The 20264-nt window shown below is 41.5% G+C and overlaps 1 protein-coding gene across 1 annotated transcript in view; it reads right to left on the bottom strand.

The window, feature by feature from the left end:
• Positions 1 to 20264, bottom strand: part of ccdc57.L (coiled-coil domain containing 57 L homeolog) — an 85359-nt gene that overhangs the window by 20609 nt on the left and 44486 nt on the right. The window contains exons 7-11 of the mRNA XM_018235112.2: positions 15828 to 16028; positions 13819 to 13977; positions 3685 to 3847; positions 2546 to 2683; positions 634 to 841 (exon numbers count right to left, since the gene is read on the bottom strand). Coding sequence (XP_018090601.1) covers positions 634 to 841; positions 2546 to 2683; positions 3685 to 3847; positions 13819 to 13977; positions 15828 to 16028 — 869 coding nt within the window. The remainder of the gene's footprint in view (positions 1 to 633; positions 842 to 2545; positions 2684 to 3684; positions 3848 to 13818; positions 13978 to 15827; positions 16029 to 20264) is intronic.

Genomic DNA, 20264 nt, shown 5'->3' with positions numbered 1-20264 from the left:
TCAAACTAAGATATAATTAATCCTTATTGGAAGCAAAAGCTTTCTTTAATGTTTACATGATTTTCTAGTAGACTTAAGGTATGATAGGTAAATTATAGAAAGAAACGTTAAACCCCTAGTCCCAAGCATTCTGGGTAACAGGTCCCATACCTATAGTATGGCTTTGAACAGTGTGGCTATGTGGCAGAGTTTGGTTTTGGTGTGGTGCTATAATCCCACCAATCTAAAATTACTGGCCAATATACATGGTCTACAGATGACCGTACTGTGTACAAGGCACTTGATTTGGCCAGAGGTCCAACAACAAATTGGATCTACCTTATTTGGTGCTTGCGCGGTAACCTAGTTAAACAAGTAGATTTTAGCAGATTTAAATAAAGAGATGTAGTACAGGCTAAAAAGGAAAGAAGATAATGTAGCTGCATAATAGTGGTTTATATATTTGCAAATACATTGCTTACATTACAATAGGCTAAAAGTCTTTGATGCACAAATGCTCCTATTTTTGTCTATTACTGTACTATTAGACATTAATGAGAAAAACAGGAGTCACTTCCCAACACTGTGAAATCTATACATAAGTACTGTTCTTTGCGGGCACAGATTGCCCTGCTGTATAAGCTAAAGCCTCACCTGGTGTGAATACAGGGTCCTGTTTGTCATTGGCAGAAGCTTCTGCTGTATCATGTGCTGGAGGTATGATTTGTTCAGATGCAGACTCCATTTCTTTCCTCATTTGGCCAATCACATTCCTTAACTCAGCGTTTTGTTCCTGCAATTTCCGTATCTCATCAGAAGGAAACTGTTTTTGAAATTCCTGTACAGCTTCAACAACGTACATCTGTAAACAGATCAACCAACACATGTTTCACTGGTCTGTGGCTTATAATAAAAGGTGAATTGCCACCTGCAGATTGTGTGTAAAATTCCTCGTATTTGAACTGTAATATTAAAACGTATGTGCATACACAGCTATGTGCAGTTTTCCCGCAATCAAAACTGGTAGGGAAACAAGAAAACCCAATGAAGCACTGGATAAACATTCCATTACAAGCATCCTCAGACTCTTTAGGGTGGTGGCACATGAGGCTGGTGGGGGAGATTAGTCGCCCAGCGACAAATCGCCTCTTCTTCGGGCGACTAATCTCCCCTAAATGCCTTCCAGCTGGCTAGAATGTAAACTGCCTACTCGCCTCACTAGGAAACTTCGGGCGACTTTGCAAAGCCGTAGAGATCTGAGTGCCATCCCACCATCGATTTACAGGAAGGCATTCAGGTTGAGATTAATCGCCCAAAGAGGCGATTTGTCGCTGGGCGACTAATCTTCACCAGTAGCCTCGTGTGCCACCACCCTCAGGTGGACCCCAGCAACCTGATTGCTGAAACTGCAAATTGGAGAGCTGCTAAATAAAAAATAAATAACTCAAAAACCACAAATAATGAAAAATGAAAACCATTTGCAAATTTTCTCAGAATATCACTCACTACATAATACTAAAAGTTTATTCAAAAGGGCACAACTCCTTTAAGTGCTCGGCCCTGGGAAAAAGGCAGTGGAGCAGGCCCGGACTGGCAATCTGTGGGTTCTGGCAAATGCCAGAGGGGCTGCTATAAGGTCCCATAGAAAGTCAGTATTTAGTGGGCTGGTGGGAGCTGTTTGGGCTTCTATATGGGCTGATTGGGCCTCTGTGTACCTGAAATGCCAGGGCCTATTTTAATTCTTAAGGTGGCCATACACGGGCCGATAAAAGCTGCCGACAGACTGTGTCGGCAGCTTATTGGCCCGTGTATGGGGGCCCCCGACGGGCTTCCCCGATCGAGATCTGGCCGAAAGTCGGCCAGATCTCGATCGTTGATGCGGTCCCGCGATCCGACCGCCCGCTTGCCGATTGCTAGGATCCGATCGTTGGGCCCTAGGGCCCACGATCGGATCTGCCCGATATTGCCCACCTCAAGGTGGGCATATCGGAGGGAGATCCGCTCGTTTGGCGACATCGCCAAACGAGCGGATCTATCCATGTATGGCCACCTTACGTCCGGACCTGCAGTGGAGTGTTTACTGTGAGCACCTGCTTCAGCACTTGATCAAGTTCCCTTGCATAGCAGCTCAAGTTACTTTTGGCTTTAGAATGGGTGCATTACCTTGGCATAACTTTCAACAGCAATAAACCAAGCCACTAGCTGCCACTAGCTACAAATGGTGAGCTCTGAACTGCATTCTACAGGCCACAGATTTACTGATGGTGACTTGTGGGTGGTGGGTTTGGACTGTCTCAGCAGGACAAAGGTTGCAAGAATGAGTTGCCCCCCTCCAACCCCAGCAGGGACCAGGTAGATGCAGTGTGCAAAGCTGCTTTGGAAATATATGTAAGAATACATTCACACAGATTCCTCCCATTGTCTTACTACCCAATATATTTACTGTATGGGAGTTTTGATACAAAGGCCAGTTCCTTTTAATATTTCTGACAAAAGTCTATTCTGGGCACACCAATAGGGACTATGTCCCTTCCCTCTTGTTTATTTACAAACTATACATCCATACCTTTTCTCCCATGTCCAGCTTTTTTGCTCCATGCTTCTTCAGAAAGTCTACAGCCTTGTCCCTCTCCCATGATAAAGTGGACACCAGCAGTTCCAGCTCATTCAGTTTACGGTCCTTTTCTTTAAGCTCTGCTGCTACCTTTTGAAAAAGATTTCAAAGAGAATGTCAACCTAAAAAATAATTGTTTGCCTCATAATAAAAAACATAATTCTAAGCAACTTTTGAACATTGTTCAAAAAGTAACAACCAGGAATTAAGCAAATGCTGCTTTCAATAGCAATTGTTTTTATAAATGACTTTAAAAGCACTGAAAATAGTTGATACATGTATATTGGAAAGTTGCTTCGAATTAATTATGTTTTCTTTTATCAAGAAAAGTTTTATTTTGGGGTGGACTTGCCCTTTAACTATCTACTATGTTCCAATAATTTGGTTAGTAATATTGCTTCCATCATGTGACAGTTTTGTCTTTTGTCATAAATAACACGTGTTTAAATGCCTACAGATTCTTGCCCATAGTTGGATAAACAATGATCATTTCTTTCAGATACAGCAGACTAACCATACTGTTCCAATAGTCCTTCACTTTCTGCTACTTTGAATCCCCTGGTTTAGGAACCACTAGGTTGATCACAGCACATGTCCCCGTTGTCTGAGCACAATAAATACCTAGCTATGCTGACCACTGCAAATGTTCACTGATATGCATTTTAAGTGCCTGTGTAACACCAAAAAATAAGAGTGTTTTAAAGTAATGAAAATATCATGCAGTGTTGCCCTGCACTGGTAAAACTGATCTGTCTGCCTCAGAAACATTACTATAGTTCATATAAACAAGCTGCTGTGTAGCAATGGCGGAAATGGAAAAAAGGCTATATGGCACAGATTAAATAGTGGATAACGGATAACACCTTTATGTTCTACAGAGTTTATTTGCTATCTGAGGTGTAACCTAACCCTTTTCTGATTTGAATGACTGCCCCCATTGCTACACAGCAGCTCATTTACAGTATATAAACAATACAGGAAATTCTTTTGAAGGTTTAAGGTGCAATCTAATTAATGTTTGTATACAGAGCCCAGTAAGAGTCTAAGCTAGCTCCAAAGTTGTTGGCTGCATCTGGGCAGTTGGCACTTACCTTGTCCTTGGCTTTAATAAGGCTTTCGATCAGTTCCTCAGAGTGTTGATACTGTGTTTTCTCCACTAGCTCACAGCGTTTCTGCCAGTCTAGTTCAGCCTGTATTCTTGCCTCTTCCAATTTGTGCTCTATCTCCACTGAGCGTGCCAACTGCTGCTGGTACCTGTTGGTGCACACAATTGTAATACTAGTCTAATAAGGGAAAGGAAGTTCTGCACTTGGATTCCAGGTTAGAAAAAAATCAGCTGTTTCTGTCTGGAATCTGATGGTCATAACTTAGATCTTTTCTGTGACCACTAAACAGAAGCTGCACCTTGTTATACCTATAAGTAGTATCGTTTACACACAATTGTTTCCCATGTTTTACAGCAGTTTTTTTGGAGCATGTCGTTGGTTTAGGCCAAACATACTCAGCAAGCAATACTTAAAATATAAAATACTTTGAATACATATTTGAGCTGTAGTTACTCGACATATAAACTGTGTTTTTTTTATTCCCACACAGAATAAGTGCCACGTGTGATTACATTTTTGCTACATGAATATACAAGTATCTTTTTATAAATGTATACAGCAGTATGTTATGGGTTTAAACAACCAGTAGATGGCACTATTAGCTAATCTTTTTAATGGATGGCACGAGTGTGATTTTAAAGGGATTCTGTCATGATTTTTTAAATGTATTTTTTATTTCTAAATTACACTGTTTACACTGCAAATAATTCACTCTACAATATAAAATGTCATTCATGAACCAGCTAGTGTATTTTTTTTAGTTGTAATATTGGTGTGTAGGCTCCATCTCAGGTCATTTTGCCTGGTCATGTGCTTTCAGAAAGAGTCAGCACTTTAGGATGGATCTGCTTTCTGGCAGGCTGTTGTTTCTCCTACTCAATGTAACTGAATGTGTCGCAGTGGGACCTTGATTTTACTATTGTGTGCTGTTCTTAGATCTACCAGGCAGCTGTTATCTTGTGTTAGGGAGCTGCTATCTGGTTACCTTCCCATTGTTCTGTTGTGGGGGGAAAGGGAGGGGGTGAAGTTTATCAGAGGACTAGTCAAATGACTGGGGGCAGCTGGGAAACTGACAATACGTCTAGTCCCATGTCAGATTTCAAAATTAAATATAAAAAATCTGTTTGCCCTTTTGAAAAACAGATTTCAGTGCAGAAGTCTGCTGGAGCAGCACTATTAACAGATGCATTTTGAAAAAACTTTAATTCCCATGACAGTATCCCTTTAAGCTTTACAAAGATAAGTGGGGGCAAGCATACTGTACCTGTATATCAGAGTGTTGTCAGCTGGAATAAGAGTTGAAAGGCTGTGCATTGTTACACTGTAAGGGTTAGTTCACACGAGGAGATTCTGGGAGATTATTCTATAAAAATCTACCTAGCTAAATACATATAGGAAACATGTTGGTGGGAAATGCTCTGCTTTTGATATTTGCTGGCCAATAGCCTCTGAGCATCAACCAGTACAGGTATGGGACCTGTTATCCAGAATGCTTGGGACCTGGGGTTTTCTGGATAACAGATCCTTCTGTAAATTGGATCTTCATACCTTAAGTCTACTTGAAAATCATATCAACATTAAATAAACCCAATAGACTGATTTTGCTTCCAGTAAAGATTATCTTAGTTTGTATCAAGTACAATGTACTCACTGTTATATTATTACAGAGAAAAAGGAAATCATTTTTAAAAATTTGGATGATTTGGATAAAATTGAGTCTATGGGAGACAGCCTTTCCATAATTCAGAGCTTTCTGGATAATGGGTTTCCGGATACACGTATCTCATACCTGTATAAACCATCAGGCTGTTTATATCAGTGGAAGCAACAAATTTCCAAACTTCAGACCATAATAAAGCTCAAAGTGTGCAATAGCCTAGATGGCTAAACATAAAGATATCAGCTTCTTGCAACCAGTTTCCATATATTTCCATAAAGCTCTGATTGCCAGGAATTGCCCTGCTGGTGGCATACAGTGTTAGCAGAAGGAAAAGGGTACATCGGATTCATAGATTAACTTGTCCATCTGCTACGCTTGCATAATAAGATAAAGGATACTGCCAAAAAAAAAAAAGTTAGCCTGCCTTATCTGCTGATTATAAACTGAACCGATACAAAAGCACTAAGAATTAGCACAATATGTTACTACATTTGCCAGATCAGGAAAATTTGTCAAACATATACAGTATGTGGCTATGTATTATACTTTATTTCTTTTTGACACAGATACAAGGGAAAATTTGCCACCTACATGTTCAACAAGGCAGTGGATTTTAGCAACATTTACTCCGAATGATCATAGCAGAGTTCCGGCTTCTTGTAAGATTGTTTAAAACTTGGCAAGGAGGATAAAGGAGCCGTAAAGCAGCACACTGGGAGCATAAGGGGTTAAAGGTACTGTTTACCATAAAACTTTTATTATGGTAAAGAGAATGACATTATGAGATAGTTTGCAAATGGTTTTAATTTTTCATTATTTGTGGATTTTGAATTATTTAGCTTTTTATTCAGCAGCTCTCCAGTTTGCAATTTCAGCAATCTGGTTACAAGGGCCCAAATTACCCTAGCAACCATGCATTAATTTGAGAGACTGCAATATAAATAGGAGAGGGCCTAAATCGAAAGACGAGCAATAAAAAGTAGCAATAACAATGCATTTGTTTTATAGATGGGGTCAGTGACCCCAGTTTGAAAGCTGGAAAGCAGACAAATAATTTCAAAAAACTACAAAAAAGAAGAAAATGAAGGACAATTGAAAAGTTGATTAGAATTCTGTACCATACTAAAAGTTAACCAAAAGGTGAACCACCCCTTTAAGGTTTATTACAACAGAGGCCTACACGTTCTCCAGAATATAGCTCATAAGCAGCTGCTACAGATCTAAGGTGGCTGTAAGCAAAGCATACTGCATTAACAGCTGAAATGGGCTCTCATAGGGGGTAGGGGGGCAGAATAATGGCAAGCACGACAACAGGCCCCTTACAACCTCACTGAATATGAATTAAGACAAATACGCAGTTAAATATGGCTCCCAATGTATTACAAGTATGGGATACGTTATCTGAAAACCAGTGTTCCAGGAAATGGCTATTTCCCTGGCCCTTTCCATGTCCTCACTTTGCGGGATACCCCCTCCCTCTCCTCGATGAAGAGCCCACCCCTAACTCATAAATTAGGAGGAATACCTCCCCTGGTGTCTTTTTTTGGGTTATTCCCTCTCCAGGCTACTGGCTGTATCCTCTCCAGCCCATTCTAATTTTTGGGTTACAGGAGGGGTGGTGGCAGTTAGATAGGGCCCGCGGCACTTCAGACCTGGTGCGGGTAGGACCCAGTAAGGATCGTCATTACCGGGAGGCTGACATGGGGGCACCATGTTTTTGGTGGAAGCAAAGCACCTCCAGTGTCAAGGCGGCTCCAATCGCAGGTAAGGCAGGAGTGTCTAGAGGTGACTTACACAGGTTTTCGGTTCTCCCCACTTCTGCACAGCTCTCCTTAGGGGCAGAGCCAGCTGCATGGGGAGGAACAGGAACAGGAAGACCAATTTAGTGCAGGTTCTTCCCCCTTTTGCCTCGTGGCTGCCAGATCTCAGCGTGGATCAGTTCTACTGCGCGACTAGGTAGGTTAGAGGGATGAGAAAAGGGGAGTCCTGCTACAGAAGCCGGTAGGTTTCTGAATTGTGTTCATTATTTTTTGCAGGCTGCTGTTGACCCCTGTCTTGTTCCAGCTGCCACCCCAGACAAGTCTTCTTCCCTTGGTTGAGGTAAAAAAAATAAAAATTCAGGAAGTTGTTCGTGGAACACTTTGTGATTATTCTATCTCTTATCTGGTTCTAGTGTCATGAGGCCATCCAGATCTAGAGAGAGATCTAGAACCTCAACCTCATCATCCTTTTTGTCATGTTCGAAACCTAAAGGACAGACGTTTCCATTACATTAAGAAGTGATGGATCTAATCAAGGCAGAATGGGATATATATTATATCCTTTCAAGGATGACTAGGTCAAAGACTTTTGTAACTTACCTAAAGTGGATGCCCCAGTTTTGAACATATCTAAAAATACTTTACTATCCATTGAGGATCATGCAACCATTAAGGATTCAATGGATAAGCGACTGGAGTTGAAAAAGACTGTTTACCACAGCGGGGGAAAGCCTCAGACCGGCAATCGCAACCCTCTCAGTAGCCTCCAAGCCTTGGAGGTGTGGTTGGCCAATGTGGACACAGCCTGAAGAGAAGGGGATAGAACAGAAATTCTGGAAGGCCTGAAGGAGTTAAAGCTGGGCTCTGCCTTTCTAGTCAACTCTTCAGTGGACCAGATCCGCTTGGCTTCCAAACATTTGTCCTTGTCAGTATCAGATAGAAGGGCCTTATGGCTTAGAGCTTGGGAGCCAGATTCGGCTTCTAAGTTGGCTCTATGTTCACTACCCTTTCAGGGTCAAGTCTTGTTCGGAAAAAAAAAATGGAAAATCTCATCTCTAAGGCATCAGGTGGCAAAAGTCAGTTGCTTCCCCAGAAAAAGAGACGTCTGACTAGAAGGCCATCTTTCAGAGGGAAAGCCTCTCCAAATCTAGATTTGTGCCTTATGATCGTAGGCCATTTCGTGCCGAAAGACAAACTTCAAAGCAAGACAGCTGGAAAGCAGGTCAATCGGGTTTCTTTCACATGTCCAAAGGAAAGGCGGGAGAAAATAGCCGTAAAAAGTTATGAAGGTGGTGTGACCCTGGAGCCTGCTTTGGGAGGAAGACTTAATCAATTTCAGGTTGCCTGGGATCAATCCATAGAAGACAAATGGGTTCTGGGAATTGTGAGGAAAGGCTACATGCTAGAATTCAATACCAGCCCTCCACCTGCTGGATTTCTCTGAACAAAGGAGTCAAAATATTTAAAGACAGTTGGGTCATAATGTCAACAGACGCCTCAGGCCAAGGTTGGGGAGCAGAATTAGGATCCGAAGTGGCACAAGGCCGCTGGCTCCACCCTTTATCAAACGTGCTGTCAAATGTCTTAGAACTGAGGGCGATTCTACAAGCTTGTCTTGTCTTTCAGGACCAGCTCAAAGGTACAAGATTAAAAATAAAATCGGACAATGTTACAGCAGTAAGCGTTCATTAGAAGGCAAGGAGGCACAAGAAGTCCAGGGCTCCTGGAAGAAGTTCAACACATATTCCATTGGGCAGAATAGTATCTAGTAGACCTTACAGCAGTTTATGTTCCAGGTTCATTTGCGCCAAAAGACTTCTGCCTCTGATTCTGAAGGTGTTGCAGAAGATCAGGGAGGATCAAGCAGAGGTGATTTGCACTTTCCAGCATGGCCTTGAATGCCGTGGTTCACAGACCTAATCCAATTGTCGATAAACCGACCTTGGAGGCTTCCAACATCAGACAACTAGCTGTTCCAGGGCCCATTTGTTCATCCGGATCCAGGGTCATTGGCCCTGACAGCTTGAAGGCTGAGAGGCAAACGTTAGAGGCTCAGGGACTTTCTTCCAGAGTTATACAGACATTATTGCAATCCAGAAAGTAACCAATACGCCAAGGTGTGGGACTTTTTTTGGGCTTATGCTAAACCCAGCTCTATTGAATCTATATCAGCATCGAACATCCTAAATTTTCTTCAAGCAGGCATGGAAAAGTGTTTAAAAGTCCGCACGTTAAAGACACAGGTAACCGCAATTTAAGCTACATCAGGAATTAGATGGGCTATCCATCCTTTGAATATTTGATTTTTTAAAGCAGCTGTAAGACAACCAACTTGCCCAAGCTGGGACCTACCATTAGTGCTAAGGATGCGTTCCTCGGGCCCATTTATCAGATCTCCCTGTGGTTCCTGACTCTTAAAGTGGTGTTCTTATTGGCTATCACCTCAGCCAAAAAAGGGTGGGGGAGCTACAAGCTTTAAAGTTCACGGACGACAGTCCAACCTTCTACTTGGACAGACTGGTGTTGAAATTTTGTTCCTCGTTTAAACCAAAGGTGGTATCCCCGTTCCACCTCAAGGATGAAATAGTAGTCCCTACCTTTAACCATCAGGATACAGACCCAGATTTAAGGGAGTTGGATGTGGCGGAACATGACAGAAGATATTGTGTAGGGTAAGGTACAGTGGCAATAAGAAAATCAGATAGATTCCTTGTTCTTCCTGGAGGGAAAGAAAAGGGAAGCAGCAGCAAGCTGTCTCGTGATTTAGAAGGCTTATGCCCAGGCAAATCTCAAAGAGTCTAAACAAATCAAAGCACACTCAACCAGGGGTCAAGCGGCCTTCTGGGCAGCAGAAGTGGGCATTTCCTTGGACATCATCTGTAGGGCAGAATCTTGGTCTTCACCAAACACCTTCATTTCATATTACAAGTTGGATGTCAGATCTTCTGAATATTCTGTTTGGCTATAGTATTCTGAAATCAGCCAGTGTGGCCAAATAAATACATGTTGCAATTCATTGTGAATTCTCCTTTACCCACCCAGGTCCAGGCAGCTTGCTAAGTCCCGCAGAGTAAGGTCATGGCGAGGGCCAGGGAAAAGGGAAAATTGTTCCATACTTACCTTGATTTTCCTTTCCCTGGCCCTCTCCATGTCAGGTTTCCCTCCCTTATATGGTGCTAGAGTGATCAGAGCTTGGTACGAGACACCCAGGGGAGGTATTCCTCCTAATTTATGAGTTAGGGGGTGGGATCTTCATTGAGGAGAGGGAGGGGCTATCCCGCAGAGTGAGGACTTGGAAAATCACGGTAACTATGGAACAATTTTCCCTTTTCCTATAGACTCCATTGTTTGAATGAATTCCTTTTTCTCTGTAATAATAAACTAAATACAAACCTTGCTCATAATGCGGGTATATGTTCTAATCTGCATTACTATTTTATCCATGTTTATACAATTTGATAAAAATAAAGTCAATACATTTCTGTAACAACATCCCATCACGAAAAGGGCATGCTGCATTACATGTCTGTTTGCAAAATAGGTTTGCTCTATGTTAATTAGGTACAATATTCCAATTTATCGTTGTTATTTTTTTTCCATATCTACATTTTGAATAACCAGTGGTACCTGGTTTATTTCCATACAGGTTGGGCTTGCTGCATGCTCTTAAGTCAACAATTCCAGTGATGAACACTAGAGGGCACTTAACTATTTCTATTACAGGTATGGGACTGGTTATCCAGAAACCCATTATCCAGAAAGCTCTGAGGTACAGGAAGGACATCTTCCATAGACTTACATTTTAATAAAACAATTCACATTTTAAAAAATTATTTCCTTTTTCTCTGTAATAATAAAACAGTACCTTGTACTTGATGCCAGCTAAAATAGCATTAAACCTTACTGAAGACAAGAGAATGGTCAGTTGTTTTTCATTATTTATTTCTTACAGGTATTTAAATATTTGCCTTCTTCTTCTGACTCTTTCCAGCTTTCAAATGTGGGTCACTGACCCCATCTAAAACACATGGTTTGTAAGGCTACAAATTAATTGTTATTGATACTTTTATTTACTCATCTTTCTATTTACGTCCTTTACTATTCATATTCTAGTCTCTCATTTAAATCAATGTATGGTTGGTAGGGGAATTTGGACCCTAGCTACCAGACTGCTGAAATTGGAAACTGGAGAGTTGTTGAATTAAAAGCTGTTGTATTAAAAGCTAAATAACTCAATAAATAATTTAAAAAAATTAAAACCAATTGCAGATTGTCTCAGAATATCACTCAAGGCCATACTAAAAGTTAATTTAAAAGTGAACAAACCCTTTAAAGGAGAAGGAAAGCCAAAAAAATACTTTAGCTCTAAGTGTTGCCAATGTATGGTATATATAGTTACCAGCAAGCATTCCCCTATTACTTCTTCCCTCAAACTTTTTGCTCCAATCAATTTTTTAAAAAGTATAGACATGTATGAAAAAGACTACCTTTGCTTCTGTAAGAAATCCGTAGAATTAGGGCACACGCATGCGCAATAGCTTCCATCTGTGCCCTGCGCATGTGTAGTAAACTGTTTTAGCTTCCTTGTGCAGCAATGATGATGTGGTTACGTGACCTAGACGGTGCGTCATTGCTGACCTCTCTGCCCCCGCCTCATAAATCCAACCAGGAAACCAGGGGAAGCTTTGAAGCTCCTGCGCTCGCTCTGATTTTAATTTACAGTCTGTCAGTGAGCAAGAGCAAGGAGCTGAGGAGGGGAGCGTTAAAAAATGCAGCCAAGGATCCGGTCTGTACTTTTTGTAACACTTTAAGCGATCTTCAAGCTGGTGTGGCTCTTTGCCTGCAGTGTTAATGCGCAAATGACGACGTCACGCATGCGCATTGACGACGGAGAGTAGGCCTGAAGAGAAGCGCAAATTTGAAAATGGCGGCGCTAAACTTAAATAACTGGCGAAACTTCAAAACGCTTGTGCACAGAACGAGCTCGAGTACTGCGGCGTTTCAGGAGGGGGCCTGATGGAGAACAAAGTGAAGGTAATTTTGTTTTTTGGCTTTCCTTCTCCTTTAAGGTATGGTGATCCAAATTACAGAAAGACCCCTTTTCTGGAAAACCCTTGGTACCAAGCATTCTGGATAACAGGTTGCATACATATATTTTACATTTGCTAATAATACTAGTAGGCTAGTATTGTGAATCTGATGTAAAGTCATTTTAGAATTTTAGAATGAATACGTTTCATGGTAGATTTAACCACTCCATGTTGGCTTCTCTCTTTATTATACCTGCCATCCAACATCTAAGGGACTAGTTGCTGACATTTATACATGATTTAGACAAGTGAAGCCATTCCTGGTTGCACAGTCAATGTATTTGAATCATTGACAGAAATAGTGTTTAAGGTCACAGTATATCATAGTATCAAGGTCAGGAAAGAAATGCCCCTGATTTATGTATGTATAGAAAATGTGTATTTGCTTTCTAAATCTATCACAGGTTGGTATAATGTACCTTTAATATGGATCTGCTATGAAACATAGCTGTTTCAAGGAAAAAAGACCTGTTTAGAGACCACTGCCATTTAAAAGAGAAAAAATGGCTTATTTATTTGGGGGTGCCAAAAGATAGGCACCCCCAAGTGCCTATCTGACAACCCGGGCTGGTGCTCCTATCAGGAAAAAATTGCACTGGCCGGGGTTCTTCCAGCAAACACCACAGAGCGATCATCTTCCTTCCTCTTCTTTCTTCAAATTTGCCAGGGCAGACGTATGCGCAGTGAAACAAAATAGCCGAATTCTTTGTTAAAGTTCAGCTTTTCGCTCCGCTGCGCATGCACAACTGCACGAAGAAATAAGAAGCTGATTGTGGTGCCCGCTGGAAGAACCCCCGGGCCGTGCATTTTTCTGCTGATTGGAGCACCGGCCCGGGGTTTTAGGTAAGTAGATACAATCACTTGGGGGTGCCTAACTTTTGGCACCCGCAAGGAAATAGAGCCTTTCCTTCTCCTTTAAGGTACATGGTTTATTGTAAAGCAGAATGAAAGACATGTGCTTGCCGTGTCACAGTTACATATGCATATTATAGGGTTATATTTAGCACAAGCTCAGACATGTTACTGCAACCTGTACACAAGTGTTGCTATAAATAGCTAACTATCCACTGCAAAACAATCAACTCTGCCGTTTCATATGATACTGGTATATCAACAGGGCGTTTATTTTCATCAGAGAATGTTTCATCATACAAACCAACACCATTAATCATCCAGATTATGTGCAATCCAGACAATAGACTATGGAAGTAAAGTTTGAAGCCTAGGTATGGAAACCAAACAAATACCTGTACGGGAACTGTTATCCGGAAAACCGCTATCCAGAAAGCTCTGAATTATGGAAAGGCTGTTTCCCACAGACTCCATTTTATCCAAATAATCCAGATTTTTAAAAACGATTTCCTTTTTCTCTGGAATAATAAAACAGTACCTTGTGTGTAATCCCAACTAAAATATAATTAATCCTTATTGGAAGCAACACCAGCCTATTGGGTTTATTTAATATTGACATGATTTTCTAGTAGACTTAAGCATGAAGATCCAAATTACAGAAAGATTCATTGTCTGGAAAAGCCCAGGCCTCGAGCATTCTAGATTATAGGTCCTATACCTGTATGTAAGAGGCACACTATGGTGGGTTTTTACCTACTTTTCAATGTCCTTCTGGCATCTTGTTATCTGAGCTTTCAGTTTTTCCTCATCCTCTTTTAGGGCCTGAATCTGGAGGTCCTTGTTAACAGATTCTTTTGATATCTGGGAGATGTAGGAATCCCAGCCATTCTTCAGTGTGTCTACTTCTTGCTTCAGCCTGTTATTAAAAAAAATAATGATTTTTAATGTTGCTACAGGTATGGGAGCCCCTATCCAGAAACCTTTTATCCAAAAATCTCAGAATTACAGGAAGGCCATCTCCCATAGACTCCATTTTAACAAAATAATAAAAAAAATTAAAAAATGATTTCCTTTTCCCCTGTAATAAGAAGACAGTACCTTGCACTTGATCCAGATATAAACACTCCTTATGGGAGACAATACAATTCTGTTGGGTTTAAATAATAGGTCCCTTATATGGAAAACCCCAGATCCCAAGCATTCTTGATAACAGGTCCTATAGCTATATAATAATATTGTGTTTCGCTGTTGTACTGCTACCTTTTTTTTAATTAGCTACATTTCCTACACCTTCCATAGTTAAAACAAACACTCGCTGGCTTTAATTTCATTAGCCTATCTCACTTTTGGCTCACTTAATCCTCAAAATAAAAAAGCCATGCAAAACAATGTATACGCGAGGTTTATCTTTCATGGAACATAAATATATAAGGGTATAGCTTTTATTTGTACAGGTATGGGATCCAGTATCGGAAAACCCATTATCCATAAAGCTTTGAATTTCGGGATGACCTTCTCCCATAGACTCCATTCTATCCAAATAATCTAAATATTTTAAATAATTTCCTTTTTTTTTGTAAGAATAAAACAGTGCATTGTACTTCATCCAAACTAAGATATAATTAATCCTCATTGGAAGCAAAACCAGCCTATTGAGTTTATTTAATGTTTACATGATTCTCTAGTAGACATGAAGGTATGAAGATACAAATTACAGGAAGATCCGTTATACGGAAAACCTCAGGTCCTGGGCATTCTGAATAACAGTCTTATGCAGCACGTCCCTTAACTTCTTATTAAGTGGGCTCACCTTCTTAGTTAGGTCACACCTTAAAGGCCAATTATTCGACAATTCACTTAGTATGAAGGAGGCCACAAACATCCGCAGTACTGTTCTGCAACTTTTTATTCCAAATTCCACAACACATGTTATGGAATTTGCAATAAAAAGTTGCAGCACAGTAGTGCAGATGTTTGTGGCCTCCTTCATACATAAGTTAATTCTGGATAACAGGTCCCATACCTGTACAATTTATCTGAGCTATCATCATGTCTAAAGCGAGGACTCCCCATGAAATTCAAGAACACCCCACAAGGACATACATGTGGTGATTTTGTTGATAGAGTTTGCATGTTCCTCAGATTGTATTTCCATAATGGGTAAATATATAGAAAAAACAAACAAAATTATGCCCCTATATTTGAAACCCTTACTTCTTCCAAGTAGAAGACCAATTAATTTGCTGAGTCATGCTCAGTTGTAAAAGTTATGTTGTGAGGCTGCTGTAAATTCCACATGTCATACTATAGCAATAGTTTGCTCTGGTGAAAAGCAAAATTCTACTAAAAACTTAGAAGCTATAGAGATCAGGTTAAGGCTAGTGTTGTGGACCAGAATACAAGAATTTATGGACATTAGCATAATAACTGTGGCTGGACGCTTTTTTTAATCTGCCTTTTGGGCCCATAGCCTTAAAGTAATATGAATCTGCCAGTACGACCCCAGAGATTGAGAAGTGCTTCTGGAAACAACTGATACAGCTAGACTCACAAACTTGTGCCACAACCAGCCATCTTAGGTGATCTTTTACTGCATTTTAACTTGAAATATCTTTTACAGTGCAGGTTGGTGCTACAGTTTTGACACGGGGGATGTGATGTTGGCACACTGCTACTGACTGGACATGTCGGAAGGGGTGGATAAAGCTTCTATGCATGACAAACTTTTGGATTAGAAAGCAAACTAAATGGCAGTCTATTCCTCACTTTTCAATCATGGCTTCTTTTTCTACCAGGAGCTCTTGCTGAGTGCTCTGGGCCCGGCGATTCTCCATCTGTAAGGTTTCTGTACACATATGCAGCTCCTTGATTTGTTTCTCAAAGTTCTGCACTTGTTCCAGATGTGCCTCCTTTATGGATGTCAGAGCAGACTCCTTCTCTCGGGCAAACCGATCCAGCTGCTCGTGTCTAACAAAGTATTGGGAAGCAAACAAATTATAGCCAAGGTTTCCCCGGGGATGCACACACTGTGAGACCATCACACAAATCACACATTTACAAACTTTTAACAAAGGTACTTTAAAGCAGCATGGTGGTGCAATTGTTAGCCCTGCTGCTCTGCCAAGCTAGTGTCTTAGGTTCATTCCTGTCAGGGCACTATCTGCAAGGTTTTTTGTAAATTCTCCCGGGGCTTTGTACTTACTCTGGTTTCCTCCCACACTCCAAAACCTATAGGCTGGTGTAATAATAGGAATTTTTTCAATAATGGCTCATGGTTAGGGATGTCGCGGACTGTTCGCCGGCGAACTTGTTCGCGCGAACATCGGCTGTTCGCGTCCGCCGCAAGTTCGCGAACGTCGCGCGACGTTCGCCATTTTGGGTTCGCCTTACCTGGCGCTTTTTTTGACCTCTCACCCCAGACCAGCAGATACATGGCAGCCAATCAGGAAGCTCTCCCTCCTGGACCACCCCCACACCCCCTGGACCACTCCCCTTCCATATATAAACTGAAGCCCTGCAGCGTTTTTTCATTCTGCCTGTGTGTGCTTGGAAGAGCTAGAGTAGGGAGAGAGCTGCTAGTGATTTCACTGATTTGAGGGACAGTTGATAGTAAGTTTGCTGGCTAGTAATCTACTTGATACTGCTCTGTATTGGAGGGACAGAAGTCTGCAGGGATTTGAGGGACATTTTAGGGTAGCTTTGCTGGCTAGTAATCTACCTTCTACTGCAGTGCTCTGTATGTAGCTGCCTGCTGTGGGCACTGATCTCTTCTGATCTCATCTGCTGACTGCTGTAATAACCCAATAGTCCTTGTAAGGACTGCTTTTATTTTCTTTTTTGTTGTTTTACTTTGCTACTTTAACAGCCAAGTGCTATTAGTCTAGCAGTGTTGGGGAGTGGGACTGGTGTGCTACTGTGCTGCTCCTAGCAGTTCAGCAGCACCAACCCGAGAATATTTTTTTTTTTTAATATACATATAATTTTTTTTTTTATTTTACTTATCTTACTGTTCTTTAAGGTGTCCAGTGCTGTTTGCTGTTCTTCATAGTAGTGCACCAATAGTAGTGCACTTGCAGGCATTATTTGCCCAGTGGCCATCTAGCTGTGTGAGCTTGTTCACATTCTGTCTAAATATCAATAATAATACCGTCTCCAGAAACACCACCTGAGTGACGTTTTTCAAGCAGCAATAATATATTCCGTATCCACCACTGCTGTAGTGTATACGTTGACCTTGTAGGCATTATTTGCCCAGTGTGTTCTTCATTTTCAAACCACTGCCACTTAGCTGTGTGAGCTTGTTCACATTCTGTCTAAATATCAATAATAATACCGTCTCCAGAAACACCACCTGAGTGACGTTTTTCAAGCAGCAATAATATATTCCGTATCCACCACTGCTGTAGTGTATACGTTGACCTTGTAGGCATTATTTGCCCAGTGTGTTCTTCATTTTCAAACCACTGCCATCTAGCTGTGTGAGCTTGTTCACATTCTGTCTAAATATCAATAATAATACCGTCTCCAGAAACACCACCTGAGTGACGTTTTTCAGGCAGCAATAATATATTCCGTATCCACTGCTGTAGTAGTGTATACGTTGACCTTGTAGGCCTTGTTTGCCCAGTGTGTTCTTCATTTTCAAACCACTGCCATCTAGCTGTGTGAGCTTGTTCACATTCTGTCTAAATATCAATAATAATACCGTCTCCAGAAACACCACCTGAGTGACGTTTTTCAAGCAGCAATAATATATTCCGTATCCACCACTGCTGTAGTGTATACGTTGACCTTGTAGGCATTATTTGCCCAGTGTGTTCTTCATTTTCAAACCACTGCCACTTAGCTGTGTGAGCTTGTTCACATTCTGTCTAAATATCAATAATAATACCGTCTCCAGAAACACCACCTGAGTGACGTTTTTCAAGCAGCAATAATATATTCCGTATCCACCACTGCTGTAGTGTATACGTTGACCTTGTAGGCATTATTTGCCCAGTGTGTTCTTCATTTTCAAACCACTGCCACTTAGCTGTGTGAGCTTGTTCACATTCTGTCTAAATATCAATAATAATACCGTCTCCAGAAACACCACCTGAGTGACGTTTTTCAAGCAGCAATAATATATTCCGTATCCACCACTGCTGTAGTGTATACGTTGACCTTGTAGGCATTATTTGCCCAGTGTGTTCTTCATTTTCAAACCACTGCCACTTAGCTGTGTGAGCTTGTTCACATTCTGTCTAAATATCAATAATAATACCGTCTCCAGAAACACCACCCGAGTGACGTTTTTCAGGCAGCAATAATATATTCCGTATCCACTGCTGTAGTAGTGTATACGTTGACCTTGTAGGCCTTGTTTGCCCAGTGTGTTCTTCATCTTCATTTTCAAACAACTCCCATCTAGCTCTGTGAGCTTGTTCACATTTTGTCTAAATATCAATAATAATACCGTCTCTAGAAACACCACCCGAGTGACGTTTTTCAGGCAGCAATAATATATTCCGTATCCACTGCTGTAGTAGTGTATACGTTGACCTTGTAGGCCTTATTTGCCCAGTGTGTTCTTCTTCTTCTTCATTTGCAAACAACTCCCATCTAGCTGTGTGAGCTTGTTCACATTCTGTCTAAATATCAATAATAATACCGTCTCTAGAAACACCACCCGAGTGACGTTTTTCAGGCAGCAATAATATATTCCGTATCCACTGCTGTAGTAGTGTATACGTTGACCTTGTAGGCCTTGTTTGCCCAGTGTGTTCTTCTTCTTCTTCATTTTCAAACCACTGCCACTTAGCTGTGTGAGCTTGTTCACATTCTGTCTAAATATCAATAATAATACCGTCTCTAGAAACACCACCCGAGTGACGTTTTTCAGGCAGCAATAATATATTCCGTATCCACTGCTGTAGTAGTGTATACGTTGACCTTGTAGGCCTTGTTTGCCCAGTGTGTTCTTCTTCTTCTTCATTTTCAAACAACTCCCATCTAGCTCTGTGAGCTTGTTCACATTTTGTCTAAATATCAATAATAATACCGTCTCTAGAAACACCACCCGAGTGACGTTTTTCAGGCAGCAATAATATATTCCGTATCCACTGCTGTAGTAGTGTATACGTTGACCTTGTAGGCCTTGTTTGCCCAGTGTGTTCTTCTTCTTCTTCATTTTCAAACAACTCCCATCTAGCTCTGTGAGCTTGTTCACATTCTGTCTAAATATCAATAATAATACCGTCTCCAGAAACACCACCTGAGTTGTTGTTGTTTTTGTTTTAAAAATAATGCCAGGCAAAGGCAGGCCGCCACGCAGAGGCACTAGGGGCCGTGCTGCTATGCTATCCTGTGGCCCTAGGAAATTGCCCAGTTTTAAAAAGGCAATGACCCTGAACTCCCAAAATGCTGAAGAGGTAGTTGACTGGCTTACACAGCACACCCCATCCTCTACCGTTTCTAACTTTACCACAACATCCTCATCCTCCACTGCTATGGGCACCCCACGTAACACTTCCTCCACCACCGGCGCCCCTTCTTCACTGGAGTCAGAGGAGTTATTTTCACATGAGTTTCTTGAACTGAGTGATGCGCAACCATTATTGGCAGAAGAAGATGAAGGAGATGAGGACGTTACACCAGATTTAATTCTGGCAGAGAACACAACAGAGATGGACATAATGAGTGATGACGAGGAGGTCCCCGCTGCTGCTTCCTTCTGTGAGCTGTTAGAAGAAATTGATGCATCTGAGGAGAATGATGATGAGGAGATTGATGTTTTGTGGGTGCCCAGTAGAAGAGAGCAAGAGGAGGATAGTTCAGATGGAGAGACGGAGAGTCAGAGAGGCAGGAGGAGAATAAGACTTAGAAGAAGCAGGGAGGACAGCTCGCAGGGAACAGTAGGGCAACAACATGTATCGGCACCTGTGGTCAGCCGGCCAACGCACCCGCCATTGCCGCCAACGCCGCCGACTTCTACTTTTACCCCCAGATTGCCAGCCTCAAAAAGGTCAGCAGTGTGGGATTTTTTTAATGTGTGTGCCTCTGACAAAAGCGTTGTAATTTGCAATGAGTGCAGTCAGAAACTGAGTCTTGGGAAGCCCAACAGCCACATAGGTACAACTTCTATGCGAAGGCACATGAACGGCAAGCACAAAGCACTTTGGGAGCAACACCTCAAAGGCAACAGGCAAACTAAAAGCCACCCTC

This window comes from Xenopus laevis, chromosome 9_10L, assembly GCF_017654675.1.
Source record: "Xenopus laevis strain J_2021 chromosome 9_10L, Xenopus_laevis_v10.1, whole genome shotgun sequence".
Taxonomy (NCBI): domain Eukaryota; kingdom Metazoa; phylum Chordata; class Amphibia; order Anura; family Pipidae; genus Xenopus; species Xenopus laevis.
Note: the sequence above shows the minus strand (reverse complement) of the source record. Positions and strands in the feature narration are given on the sequence as shown.